Source organism: Taudactylus pleione, unplaced genomic scaffold, assembly GCF_031769625.1.
Source record: "Taudactylus pleione unplaced genomic scaffold, aTauple2 ptg000041l, whole genome shotgun sequence".
Classification (NCBI taxonomy): Eukaryota; Metazoa; Chordata; class Amphibia; order Anura; family Myobatrachidae; genus Taudactylus; species Taudactylus pleione.
The window spans coordinates 50,374,993-50,390,327 of NW_028284443.1; the positions used below are offsets into that span (position 1 = coordinate 50,374,993).

General features: G+C 45.7%; 1 protein-coding gene and 1 pseudogene across 5 annotated transcripts in view; both read right to left on the bottom strand.

The window, feature by feature from the left end:
* Positions 1-880: 880 nt before the first annotated feature.
* Positions 881-999, bottom strand: LOC148538160 (5S ribosomal RNA; annotated as a pseudogene).
* A 4,661-nt stretch (positions 1,000-5,660) lies between these two features.
* DCUN1D2 (defective in cullin neddylation 1 domain containing 2) overlaps positions 5,661-15,335 on the bottom strand; it is a 30,603-nt gene continuing 20,928 nt past the window's right edge. For all 5 annotated transcript variants that reach the window (XM_088458690.1, XM_088458696.1, XM_088458680.1 and 2 more), the window contains exons 6-7: positions 8,817-8,913; positions 5,661-6,488 (exon numbers count right to left, since the gene is read on the bottom strand). In XM_088458690.1, coding sequence (XP_088314816.1) covers positions 6,409-6,488; positions 8,817-8,913 — 177 coding nt within the window. In that variant the 3' untranslated portion in view covers positions 5,661-6,408. The remainder of the gene's footprint in view (positions 6,489-8,816; positions 8,914-15,335) is intronic.

The window sequence follows — 15,335 nt, forward strand, 5'->3', positions numbered from 1 at the left end:
ACAGCCGAGTCAGGTCCGGGTAAAGACAAGGACCTTGTGACAGCGGATCCGGTCGTAATGGTAACCTTAGAGTAACATCTACTGACAGACTCTGGGGGTCGGAAAACCAGTGCCGTCTGGGCCACTCGGGAGCTATCAACAGTAGCGTACCTCCTTCTCGTTTGAATTTCCGTATTACCCGCGGAAGAAGGGAAAACGGAGGGAAAAGGTAGGCAAACTGGAACGTCCACTGGACGGACAGAGCATCCACCAGAGACGCCTTTTCGTCTCTTGTTCGAGACCCGTACACCGGCAACTTGTTGTTGTGCCGGGACGCCATGAGGTCCATCTCTGGAAGACCCCATTTGTCCACCAAACTCTGAAAGACGTCCTGGTGTAAAGACCACTCTCCCGGATGCACGTCCTGCCTGCTGAGAAAATCTGCTTCCCAGTTGAGGACTCCCGGAATGAATACTGCTGATATTGCTGGGAGATTGCGCTCCGCCCAGACCAGAATACGGGACACTTCTGCGAGTGCTGCCCGAGTTCGGGTTCCTCCTTGTTGGTTTAAATAGGTCACCGTGGTGGCGTTGTCTGACTGGACCTGCACAGGGTGACCCTGGAGAACCGGCTGTGCCAGCTGGAGAGCTCTGAACACCGCAGAGTTCCAAAATGTGTAATGGAAGCTCCGCTTCCGCCCGAGTCCACCTGCCCTGAAACAAGTGTGGACCCGTGACAGCTCCCCAGCCCCAGAGACTGGCGTCCGTTGTTAACAGGAGCCAGTTCGCCACCCAGAACAGGCGACCCTTGTCGAGGTGGGTGGTCTGCAACCACCAGGTTAGAGATAGGCGAACCTCCGGAGTGAGCACCATCGTCTGGGACTTGCGACACTGAGGCAATCCATTTACAGCACCTGGTATTCCCAGGCGGTCTCCCATCCAAGTACTAACCAGGCCTGACCCTGCTTAGCTTCAGAGATCAGGTGAGATCGGGCATGTTCAGGGTGGTGTGGCCGTAAGCCCATCTGGACAGGATCTTTTCCTCAGTCACAAAGATCCGCTGCTGCCTGGAGTCCAATAAGGCCCCGAGGTGCAGGATCCTCTGAGACGGGGTGAGAGTGGACCACTGCCAGTTTATCAACCAGCCGCGACGTTGCAGTACCGCAATCATCAGATCCAAAAAAGAAGCTCTGGAGACCCCGCAATCAACAGGAGGTCGTCCAGATAAGGCAACAGTCGGACTCCCTGCATCCGCAGAAGAGCCGCCATGACCTTGGTGAATACCCGGGAAGCAGTCACCAGGCCAAAAGGCAGCGCCCCGAACTGGAAATGTTCGTTGCAGATTGCAAGACTGAGGAACTGCTGATGGCGCAAAAGAATAGGGACATGCAGGTAAGCGTCCTGGATGTCCAATGACACCATGTAGTCCCCAGGTTCCAGTGCCAGAATAATGGACCGCAGGGTCTCCATCCGAAACAGAGGCACCCTCAAGGACTTGTTGAGGGCCTTTAGGTTTAGTATTGGATGGTAAGACCCATTGGGTCTCTGCACCAAAAATAGATTGGAACAGAAAACCCAAGCCCCTCTGGGAAATTGGAACATGCACTATAACTCCGGCCTGGAGCATAGTGTGCAAAACCTTCCCCAGTTCCGACGCTTTGCTCCGGTCTAGCGGAAGGCCTGTGGTAAAGAACCGGGATGGAGGCCTGTGCCGAAAGGAGAGGGCATACCCGTGAGAGACCACCTCCTAAACCCAAGTGTCTGTCGTAGTCCTCGACCAGCACTGGGTGAACTGAAGCAGGCGGCCCCCCCTTTGGGATCCCCCAAAAGGAGGCCCGGACCGTCAGGCCGCAGGTTTGTCATCTGACCTAGGAGCCGGACGTCTGGTACTCCAGACCTGTTTCTTGGGCTTGGACAATTTCTTGGTCCCAGCCTGCCGTGGAAAGGACTGTGCTTTAGGCCTACCTTGGGCCCTGTGAGGCCGAAAGGATGACCCACTAGCACTAGAAGGAATCGTAGCAAACGGAAGACATGCAGATTTTGCTGCTGCCAACGTAGCTATTATTTTGTCCAGATCTGGACCAAATAGTACCTCTCCATTGAAAGGCAGACCTTCTAATCCCTTTTTGGAATCCGCGTCCGCTTTCCAAGAACGCAACCATAAGGTGCGATGAGCAGCCACGGCTGCAGAGGAGATCCTAGAGGTGAGCATACAAATGTCTAAGGCCGCTTCATTAATGTGAGTGGCCGAGACTCGGAGATTGCCCACCAACCTGGTCTGTTCAGCCGAACAGTCAGAGTCCAAAGACACCTCCAAATTATCCGCCCAGCGCTCCATAGCTCTGGCTACCCAACACACGGCCATAGCCGGTCTGGATGCTCCCCCTGCAAGGGAATAAACGGATTTGAGGTAGATCTCCACCTTTCGGTCAGTGACATCCTTCAAGGATGACATCGAAGGCATAGGCAACGTGGCACTTTTGACTAGGCGTGTGACACGTGAATCCACTTGTGGAGGGGATGCCCTCTTAGAAAAATAATTGTCCGCAAACGGATAAGCCACGGCTAAGCGCCACTGGGGCTGAAACAGTTTACCTGGATTTTTCCACGACTCCTCTAAATGATCCGCTAATTGATCAGAAAGAGGGAACACCATAGCCTCACTGTTAATATCCTTAAAAAAGGCATATTTGAAATTGGCCACCGAAGGATCAATATCATCAATAACTAAAGCCATGCGGACCGCACGAATAAGACCAGGGATATACACCCTGGATTTCGCGTCCGGCTCTTTGGTACGGAGAGGTTCTTGGTCAGATAGATCCAGAATCTCCCCATCATCTGACGTCTCATCGTCATCTCCATAAGCAGCAGATAAAGACGCCACCGGCCTATTATGAGGCCGCAACACAGACCCCCTGTAAAACATCGGACAAATGCTGAACCGATGTAGTTAGAGTAGTAACCCACACAGGCTCCGGAGAAACCTGGGAAGGGACAGGGAGACTGTGGGGTACCATCAATTGTCTCGGGAACTCCCGCATGGGTGACGACACCACTGACCGCTGGGACAAACCCGTCTGGGTAAACGCAGGTGGCGGAGCTAGCTGGCCCACAAGAGTTGTAAGCGCCTTAGCGAAACAAGCCCAGGGAGGTTCCTGTACCGAGACCGTGACCATAATAGGCCGTGACAGTGCCAGGCACTGGGGACATAACCCCTCCGCGTTACCCTCCCCCTCCGCTATTGGTACCTTACATTTAGTACACATGAGCTGGAGAGGAAAATCAGTCTCAGACATGATGGTATGTGACACTCACACCTATACTTATTGGTATAGTGTGAATAACACCCTGCACACCGCAAGGGCTTTGAGCAGAGCAAGATCACATACAATTGTCACATACAATGCAGAAGAAACAAATCCCTGCACTATTAGCGCTGATTCTCAACTAATCAGACCCTCAGGCTGGTAGGACTCAGCGCTGCATACACTAACCTCTGACAAACGGAGGAGAGGTATGTTGGGGGACCCAGACCGCAATGCCACCGCTCACAGGCTTCCAGCAGCGTTCACCATGCTTTAAAGATGGCCACCGAGGAGCAGAGGATGAAGGAGGCCGGCCTGGGGGAGGAGCACTGACACACTATGGCCAATCGGGCAGAGCAGAGAGGCTGTGTGCGCAACAGGGGAGGCGCCGGCTGAGAGACAGGGAAAGCGCGCTCCCCTGGCCTGCATTTAACCCCTGGGACGAAGCGGCCCGCTGTCCCAGGTGGTAGTGGAAGCGCAGGTTGGTCGCCTGGCTCCACGCTCCAGCCAGTCCCCAGGGAGCCCCCTGCCTGGGGAGACTCAGGACCATGTGACCAGCGGGGACCCATATGCATCCTGGGAGGCTGAAAACTTTAACTCTGTGGTGCCTGAAGACTGACGTCATCACCTATACCCCAAGGTATCCTGTGGATACCCTATGGGCCCTGCAGTAGAAAAACAGACAGCAGCGCTATCACAAGTCACATATAATGCAGAGTATAAAATTGAACTGCAATGGGCACTAAATTCAACTACATAGACCGCAGTGGCTGGTAGGAAATAGCACTGTATAACCTGGCTCCTATGAGAGGTATACAGGGAGACTGGCCCCAGCGTTCCTGGAGACCTGTGGCTGCTGAAGAAAATGGCCGGCATGAGTCTGAGGGTGAAGGAGCAGCAGCTCAGGCGCGCCAAGACCGCAGTGGAATGGCACCCTGAGCTGGGGGAGGGACTGCAGGGAGAGGGCTGACCTCCCCTATGCTGACATGAACCACCGGGTCCCCAGGCCTATTATACCCTGTGCCAGTATAATTTTATGCCCTGGTGTTCTAGTGGTGTCCCAGACGAACCGGTGTCCACATCAGCACCTCCAGTCTGTCTCCTGAGACCAAAGGTAAGACTGCGCACAGACGCGTGAAGCTGCCTTACCTGTCCCCTTGAGTCCCAGCTGCAGTCTGGGGTCATCCCGTGGAGCCACGGCCTCCGCCTTAAGTACCAAGCATGGGGCTGGAGTTGCGGCACCGCAGAGGGGTGATGGAGCAGCAACGCTGATGTCCCGAGGACTGCCTAGCGCTACCTGCTCTTCAGGAAAAAACAAAATAAAAGAAAACCCAAAATAAGGCTTGGACTGCTTAAAAGCAGCCCAACTGTGTAAACTGTGATCCAGCACCTGCCGGACACAGACGAGAGGGGGGGAGGGGGGAGCACAGAAAAGCTTTAACTGTTGGTGCCCTGTCCTAACCACCACCTATACCCCATTGTCTCCCCTGTGGAGCCCTATGGGCCCTGAAGAAGAAAGTATGGCACAAACATCTGAGTTCCCTCAGCCATTCTGGGAGATTATAGGGTTTCTCAGAGGGTCGATCATAGAAGGATCTGTTAGTGCCGCTGCGTTAGTGTATGCAGTTGCTTGATCTGAGCAGCGGGCATCTCTGTAAGTTTCCAATCAATACATTATTAGCATATTTTCGCACAACAGCTGCATATGGGATTGCATTAGCGTCCACATCTGACTCACGTAATGCAAATGACCAATTGCCACCTGGAGAAACTTGTACCATAGGATCTGGTCTGTTTTGTTCAATGTAAATCATGCAGTCTGGTATTCACATCACTCCCATTTTTTCCTGTACAAAGAAGGGCATTTATGCCTGTTCATTAAAAATATTATAAATATTTTTTTGAAGGCAATGTACTGTACTTACAAACTTGAAACTTCTGTAATCTATGAGATTCAGCAAACAATACTTTGCGCAGTGGTACATAAAGTCAGGAGCTCTTCTTAAATGCTCAATGTCAACTGCCTTCCTCATCATTTAATAATCTGGCCCTGCAGTTTCTGCACACATGGTTATCTCTGCACCTGACATGCAGCAGTTAGAAATGCTCAGTTCCACTCACCGATTCAGGCAAAACTGCTGCTGTCAAATTCATGTGTGGTTCTGTACAAAACGTAGTACAGACCTCTCTGTGCACTTCACTCGGGGATGCATAGAGACTATATATCCACTAGGTCACTAACAATTTCACCTGTTTTATTTCTTAACATATTCATCTGACGTGTTTATACTTGAATATTTCAAAACAAAATAATTTCCATTATATTTAAAGAATATTTAATTAAATAAACAATGAATAAAAAACAAGGCAAAAGTTATACATTAAGGCTTATTGACACTATAATTTATATTTATTAAATGTACATAGTCACAATGAATCCCTGCCCATAAGAGCGTACAGTCTCATTTTTATACCTGGACCTCAGGTAGGAGAGTTTATCCAAGATGACACAGAACAGGGGCTGATTTATAGCTACGATCTCAAGCCACCAAGCAGATTACTAGCTGTGTAAGGATCATTTGGGCTTACAACTACTATTTCCATAATTGTATCAAAGAGTTTGCGATAAAAAAAACAAAAAAAAAAAACAACATGCCATATAAGGTTCCATTAGAGATTTAATTTATAACACAAATACTGCTTTTTATATAGATACAATATAATACAGCTGTTCAGTAACTGCTGGTGTTTATTCTGGCTCGTAAACTGAATGGCATGCTCTTTTAAGTTATTTTTCTTAGACTTTTTTAATAAAATGGCCTCTATTTAAACTGATCCAAAGTATAAAATCATGCAATCTCTACATCCTATATGATACAACCAACATAAGATATGAAGCCAGCATCCTACAGCCAGTTCTCCCACTGCCAGCCAGTGCTCCGTATTTTCGTCTTGTCCAAGAGCTGTCCACCAGAATGTTCTAAGGCAGAAGTCAGACATTGGCATTTTCCATGTCCATGTGCCTAGGCAACTCTGCCGCATCTTCAGTAATTGGCCAAAAACAGTGTTCATTATCTAATGAAATGGCAAAAGCATAACTAGTTCTTCTCAGAAGTCTGTGGTTAAAGAGGTTTGCGTTTTCCACTCGTCACTAACGGTCTTGCATACTCCACAAAATCGTCTATAAGAACAGGCCATGCTCCTGAAAGAGAAAAGATTTACAATGTTAATATGTTTGCACACTAAAAGGAAATAACCATTAAAAACCAGTTACAATACAAACTTTGTAATTTAAGAAATCAATACAATGCACTGTCCATGAGATAACCATGCAAGTCGACCTGACACAGTAAACAAGCAGATACTCATTCCTAAAGGTGGGTACACACCTGACAGATATCTGCAGATGATGGTTGTTTATACACACTGAACGGCCATCATCTGCTTGTGCCCTCGGGTCCCAGCGGCCGGTGGGCATGTTGGGGGAATGTCCCGCCCCCCTCCTCGCGGCTGTCGCTGTGTGTGCACGGGCGGTATGCAGACACTTGCCGATGGACAGATATGTCTGCAGACATATCTGTCCATCGGTTGTGTAGCACAGCCAATGCGATATGTCGGTGAACGGCGACGTTCCCCGACATATCGCGGGTACACACTGGCCGACTGGCAGCAGATACATTGGCTGATCAATTGATCGGCCAATGTATGTGTCAGTGTGTACCCAGCTTTAAACCACATTCCCAGCTGTCTTGATTATACATTCAAGAGCACCTTGGTTGGCAACTGTTCAGCTCCCACACCTACAGGAATAGCATAAATCAGAACACTTTCAATTATACATCAGCAAAAACTGAAAAGTATATGTTTACTAACACAGACTGCTCTCTTAGCCGTCTCAAAAAGAAAAGGCGTTGCTGCGTCATTTTTTATTATGAACTTAATGTTAAACGACAATGATAGATAACTGGAGATCTGGAACCACAGAAAATGTCAAGGATTTATCCAGCACAACAGTCATACTATCTAAAACTACTAGCTGCTTAAGACAGGTTACTTTCCTTCCTAGAATCAACAGCCCTATTGTTCAGTTACCAGGACAGCATGAAATGCAACGGACATACTGTATGTATACAATCCCACAATAGGATCTCCAGCCAGGTGCAATTCTGTGAGGACAAAATTATCTATTGCACAGCAGGAATGTAATAAAGGAATAAAGTATATTTTCAAGCTTTGTTTTTACATATTCACATCTAGTCATTACCATAAGAAAAAAACAAACAAACTTCCCCTAGCGCCTAACACTAACCACACTACTTACTGTCCGGGAACCGGCGCTGGGATTCTGAGTGCCTGCATCCCGGCTGTCAGGATTTGAACTACCTACCATTTAGACAATGTAGCAGAGGCATTTTATCATATTGCAAATTCTGATACGCAAACCATACAAGATGTGCTATGACAGGGAAGTGATACGAATGTCCATGACAGAGCCCCATAATTCAGACTTATTGCGGCATTGTAAAATATCCTATTTATATTCTTGAAAACTGGGTTAATAGAGAATCAGGTTTGAGAAATCAGAGTAGTGATAAAACAGGTGAAGGATTACAGTTCCTGACCGGATGTGCAGAATATTTTTTTCCATTACTAACAATCAAGACAGCAACAAACTGGAATTGCCTTTCTCCAAACACAGGTCCCTAATTGGTACAACCTGGGTGTCAGGTATAAAAGTGTGGCCACACTACTTCTCTTCACAACCGAATGCATAGAATGTGCTCATTTAATGTGAACAAAACACCATTTCCCAGCAACATACTGAAATATGTATATAATAATCAAGACTGACACGTGTATTGGAGCAGGAGGCACAAGGAGAAGAAAGAAGGGTGTTACGAATGGCCAGCATTCGGGTCCAATATACTACTTGACTATAATTAAAGAAAGGCATTGATTATAGTGCAATACTCAGGACGAAGCTTAAATCTCTGACTAAAATGTCTAAGTTGGGACTTTATTAACTTTATTAAGGCTAACTAAGAATTATACATATGGATGAGGATTGTGCATAAATCCATTTTAACTGAAAAGACTGCAATAAAAACGCTGAATTACAGCGATAAGGCCCCCATACACAATTGCACCGTGCAAGGGGACAGGGGATCAGTCGTCCGACATATCGGGGGGTCCGCACACACATTGCTATCGGGTGGCCAAACGCCCGATATGCCGGTTCCCCTGTCTCACCTGCATAGCAAACAATGGGATTGCACATCACACCCACTGATCTCTTCGTCCTGCAGAGACATCAGGGGATGCGATGTATGACCCCGCGGGAGCGCTCTCGGTCCGATAGCAGGGCCATACACTGATATAGCAGGCAGATTGCACCATTCAGTCGGATCGCCTGCTTTATCGCCCCGTGTATGGGGGCCTTTACGGTTGTGGCAACCTAACCATATCTTTTTTTAAATTGACGACTACTAACATTAGCAAGAGAGTAGTAATGTGAAATAAAAGTCACTACCTTCTTCGTCATAATTGGACATGTCATCTGCAATCATATTTCCAAAATCCAATAAAAGGTTCCATGTATCTTTTGGGATGGACCTTTTATGATGCTCCTAAAATAAAGGAATAAAGAATGCTTAAAAAGATGAAAAAAAGGCAGACATGGTGGGCCAAGTGGTTCTCATATACCCTCAGATTCTATGTTAGGGGTCTATGCACTAAAGCCTTGGAGAGACATAAAATGGACGGAGATAAAGTACCATCCAATCAGCTCCTGTCACTTTACAAACTGTTTGAAAAATGACAGGAGCTGATTGGTTGGTACTTTAGCACCGTCCACTTTATTGCTCTCCAAGGCTTAGTACAAATAGCCCTATATCAGAGTTTTAAACTTCAGAAAATTAAGAATATTAACAATAATAATTTAAAACAAAACAATTCTTTTTAGTCCATGTACTAAGGGGAAATTGTGAATAAAAATTATTTTTAAACAGGAAACAGATAAGATGATAGAGAAGCACTACTAGAGAGAGTCTTTAAAAGAATATCGTGAACATTGCATTTACAACTTCAGACTTTTCAAAACGAGAACGTCAACACTATGGCTTTCAGAAATATTCATTAAACTCTGTTGACATTCCATCATATTGAATAAAAATTTACAAAACTACAGAAATGGTGAAATACATTAAATGCATGCCACAAATGACAAACACATTTGGAAAAGTGTTTGTATGTGTCCCAACTGCTGCACTCTAGAATGGTTAGCCACTTAGACACTGGTGAAATACATGGTGTTAGAAGACAATACAAGACACACAAACATAAAATGTAAGGTTCCTAACATTGAGAATAAGACAGGACCACCTAAAGCGCCAAAAGGCATTACTGTGCATCAGAGCCAGATAATACCAGAATTTGTGTGTTTTATGTCAGTAAATACATCCATCGTGTACTTTCGCCACTTTTGCAAGAGGTAGTAGGAAGGTGCTTCTCTTTCCTAGCTAGTACAGGGTGAGTGTATTTGATGGCTTTACCTGTATTCACCCATAAAAATGTCATATTTGGAGTCCAATAGTTATTCAATAAGTTTCACTTTGTCAGGTTATTTGGAAGCCATAATTCATTAATCAGTTTGTCTTGAATATGTAATCTGATCGAATATCAAGGATAATACACTGTATAATTAGTTTGCAGACACTGAATGTAAATTTATCTTGGCCTTACAGTATAAAACAAAGTACATGAATATCAAATAGCAACATGGTGTTTAAATTTATAATGCTGTTAACAAATACCTTTTAGTCATTAGTTACTAAGGCTAATCTAGGCATTTACTGCATGTCTGTACTATCTATAGAACAGCAATAGAATCAACTGCTGCTATTATACAGAAAATTGAATTTTCATTTCATCTATGAATTATATGATTTACATTAATGATGTATATTCATGAGAGAAAATATGTAGGAGCAAATAAATTTTAGATGTACATTAATATCAACATAATATTTAAGCAACTAGATTAATGTTCATTTGCAGTAATGTGTAAAGGAATATTATATTGTTTGTTTAATCGGAAAAGATTTACGCTGAATTTTATATAGACATCAATTAGGCTATTACACCTTTTCTTTATGATCCTATTAAGGATGAGCTACTGAAAGCTTTGGCCCTTCGAAATTATAAACGGTTTTACTACATTGAATACATAACAGAAGCATTTAATGTATATCACTGCTGTTATAATCCACATTTAAATGTACATTTTATCTAATCCTTACACTAATATGACAAATCTGTATAAACTAAATTGCTTGTTATTACACAGATGTAAAATAATGGATGAGACTGTACAGTTATTGGGTTTATGCACTTAAAACAAAAAAATTAAAAAAAATTAAACAACCCAGCTATCACATGCTTAACAAGAAACATTCATGAAATGCGATAGTTGGATTAAATGAAATATTCTTCTGTAACACTGGTTATATGCATGGATTATTTTATAGCTTTATCTTACATTGACAAACAAACAAAAACATGTTCAAACTGTGTTTCATCAGCACATGAACATTATTTGGGGATATTAGAATGAAAAAAGGATTTTGGTACTTACCAGTAAAATCCCTTTCTTCGATACCACAGGGGACACTGTAGATTAAGACATTGGGGTATAGACGGGTGGATGAGTGGAGCTGGCACTTTAAATTTATAAGTGTGAGTGACTCCTCCCCCGGTTAGAGAATTGGAGCCCGAGGAGACGGACAGAATCAAAAGACATAACGGAGGAGAGTGAATCAAACAAAAAGGACGGCAAAAGCTGAATAGAAAAATACAGAATGTATTCAACCGATGTAAAAATAAAATAAATAAATTAAAAAAAAATGACACAATGGCAGATAAAACAGTGCTGGGAGGGCGTCCAGCGTCCCCTGTGGAATCGGAGAAAGGGATTTTACTGGCAAGTACCAATAACCTGTTTTCTTCCTCATCCACCAGGGGACACTGGAGTTCAAGACACTGGGGGTGTCCCAAGTTTTCCTCCCCCGGGTTGGGAAGCACTGAGTAACCTGCAAAACCCTGCGACCAAAAGTAGATTCTGAGGCCACAATGGTATCAAACCGATAGAAACGAACAAACAAAAATGCGGACCGTGAACCACGGGCCCGCACAGAAGAACGAAGTTGCTAAAGATGCCACGACAAAACCACTGCACGAGTGGAATGCGCAGAATAGAAAACCGGCGAAGGCCAGACAACAGCAATATACGTCTGTCGGATGGCCAAATGAATCCATGTGGCAAACTTCTACCTAGAAGCAGGTCAAGTACGTTTAGCAGCACCATAAAAGGACAAACAAGGAATCTGACTTCCTCAATGCTGCAATACGGGCCACATAAATCAGAAGAGCCCGCACAAATCCAGAGAGGGAAGGCTGAGAGCCATCTGACAGCAGAACATAATGAAAATTAGTTGAGTAAGGCCGTCCAGAGAGAGCTCCCAACTCCGAGACTCGCCCGTCTGAAGCCAAGGCCAATAGGAGGACAGTCTTTCAAGGGCAGAGTTTCAGTTCCATGCCCTCCAAGTCTTGAACAGAGAAGACTGGAGGAACAGCAGAACCAGGTAAGGTCCAACGGAGATGCAGGTGGGATGGAGGTTATCCTGGAGAACTCCCTGAAGATTGAATCTAAGGGAAAAAGACCAGGCCGCGCTGAAAATATCGACAATGCCGAGACCTGAACCCCTGAGAGAACAGAGGCGAAACCCAACGTCCAGGGCCCGTTAAGAAGGGAAGGAGAAGGGACGATGGAAAGGAGTGGTGGGAAATCTCCGCTCTTCACACCGGATCACATAAGAACACAAGATGTGATAATGAGCTGACATAACCGACTGACGAGCCCTGAACACGGTGGGAACCACAGAGTCTGGAACCCCGCAATGTCTAAGATAGCGGCCTCAACAGCACGCCATTAAATACAACCCCTGTAAGTCAGGGCATACGACCGGACCTAGAAGCAGAGGTCCGGGCAAAAAGTAGTAGCCAGGGATCCCGGACGAGGAGCAGGTAGAGATTTGAGAACAAAGCCTGATGGGTCAGTTCAGAGACACCACTTCTTGCTGGACACGGTTGAGGGCTAGCAGAGGAAAGGGAACAAAGGAGGGAAGAGGTTCACGATATCGAACCTCCAAACACTGTCGGAGTGTCAGAGTGCCTACCGCCTCAGTACTGAGGCACCAGATGACCTTGCGTGGAGGCCATGAGATGTATTTGGCCTGCCCCACCTCCTGATTAGCTGCTGGGATAAACCACCGGTTGAAGGTCCCACTCTCCAGGATGAAGGTCCTGACGACTGAGAAAATCGGCCTTCCAGTTTTCCACTCCTGGAAGAACATCCTCAAAATCGCCAAAACATGAGGCTCTGTCCATCTTGGAATGCGACTCACCTCGCGGAAGGCCAAGCAGCTGCACACTCTCCCAGGAATGATGATGTACTCGACCTCAGTGGCAGTGTTCGACCGGATTCGAACATGCCGACCTTTGAGAAAGGAGGTAGCTTCCAGAAGAGCAGTGAAGATTGCATGGAGTTCCAGCACATTAAACGGTAGCGTGAACTCGTGATGCAACCATCGACCCTGGAAGTGATTGTCCAGAACAATCTTGAAATCTCTATAGTATGTTAGCCAAGGCATATTACTCTAGTAAGTTTAATAAAACTATGGACACATGTCCATCAGAAGACAATGTGGATATAACCCCCTAAGGAGAAAATAGCGCAATAAAGGATTGGCAGACCAGGTCTATCCGACCTAGAAGGAGAGAACCAGCAGGAGACAAAAAACAACTAACATAAAATAACAAATGATATAGTTTATGTACACTAGGTCAGTGTGAAGTTGCGACGTAGAAGGAATTATAGAAAGGCTTCTAGAGTGTATACCAAACTGATATGAAAAGAGGTCCCCTTCAGGGACAGATGTCTGACAATACTGCTACTAAGGTGTTATGTCAGAAGCGTGCTATTGCACAGTGAGCTTCACTCTTCTAAATAGATCTGAGCAAGCCCTTACCTGCAAGCAACCAGGTGCCACCAGATCTCTTTGTAGGCTTTTACTGACCTATGTTCATCGTTGCCAGTATGCTCATGCAGGTAGAGCAGGAATAGTTTCCGTAGGTCGTCTGAGACTATACGCTCTACAACCTGGTCTCTGGACTAGAGTTGCGTCAGTAAAGGCCTTGCCCCGTGTACAAAAACTAGCAGAGTTGTTAGTGGAGACATTTGTGGTCACCAAGATACCACAGTCTATGACTCACAGAATGATAACCGCGCAGAACTAGAATTCTGCATGTAGTCATCTGGGAGGAAAGGAAAAACTCTTAGCCGAACGGACTGGTTCAGAGGAGAGACCAGACCTACAGCCTAGTATTGGGATGAATATAAACCTATACTATACACTGGATAATAAAGACCTTTCACGAAAGAGGGACAGAGACAAAAGATATACTCCAATTACTGCGTGGAGTGAACAAAGCTCTTCATCCACCTCCTCGTTCTAAAAACCAATATAATATAATTAATAATTCTCCCAGATAAGGGCTGTATAGCTAGTGCTCCGTTTAATAACTGCCCCTGCAGTAGCCAGCAAGGAGAGGGAATCGGACTGGAAAGGGAACTTGTAATTTAGTGCAACAGCCTGCTCCTTGGTAGGAGCGTGCCTATAAGAGGATGTAGCCACTATCTGGGCTACAGGTATGGCCCTGGAGAGCAACATTCTTTTGTTTGCAGCCCCTTCTGGACCTAACGAGCGGAGGAACGGAAATGGCGCGCTGCACCTAAGCCCCACCACCCAGCCCTGATGCCCGGCTTATCAGAAACTCTGCTTGCGCTATGAAGGCGCAAAATGTGAACTGGGACTCGCCCCCAGGTCTCAGTCACTGTGTGCTGATCATGAGGCACAGTAGTCATCCCAATCCACACGGCCAGTTTGACAGTCCTCTCTCATGAGAAGTACAGTCACGGGAGGGAAAAGAGTGTGCCGGGATCACTCTGCATACTACAGCAGCTGCCATACAGTCTCCCCTTAATGTCAGACACTAAATGACATGCTAGAGCTAGCTAAGCACAGTACGCTGAGGGACCCTCGTCAAAGCACATCTTTCCTTCATGCTGGCACCGGGCATATTAAAAACAACAGCACTATTAAATTAGCAGTGCTGTCAACCCTATCTTATGTGGTATCGCACAGGGAGCTCAGCATAGCAAGCAGGGGGGGGGGGATTAGCCACAAAGCTATTTCGGTCCCCAGCTAGTCGGGGGAAGAGATAATTACTTATTGCTGCCGGTGATCAGGTCTTCGGTTAAGCATGGGGTAGCAAGGACGCAGCTTCTTTAGTAAGCTGTGGCGTGTCCCGCCCCAAGCTACTGCCAGGGACCCACTCTAGAACAGCGCGGGTCCCTCCTGATGCCTCCATGTAGCAGGCTGACAGATGTAGCTCTCTGTCAGCCTGTCCTCCATGCCGTGGGAAGCTATAAAATACAACATAATAAATTAAAATATACTTAGTTTGGGATGAGCTCAGCCCCAAGTGACCGGCTCCCTCGGGCACAATTCTAAAACTGGAGCTTCTGGGGGATAGAGGGGGAGGAGTCACTCACACTTATAAATTTGAAGTGCCATTTCCACTAATCCACCCGTCTATACTCAAGTGTCTTGATCTTCAGTGTCCCCTGGTGCATGAAAGAGAAGTAGAGAACATACATGCGAGGGGTCTTGTTACATTACTTATTGAACCACCCATGTAGTTTATAAGCTGCAAGTGACAGCTAGACAATGCTACATGTCCAAAGTAGATAGAGAGGAGAAGAGTGAATTGAGGTTCCAGTTCCCATTACTTACTTTGGCAAAGTGTTTCTAAGTGAAATTATGTTACATCACTTTCTAAAAAGGATTCACAGAATGCATATATAATGAAGCAATATATAGACATCATATATAGACCAAAAGGTAACATTCCACTAATTCTAATGCATGCA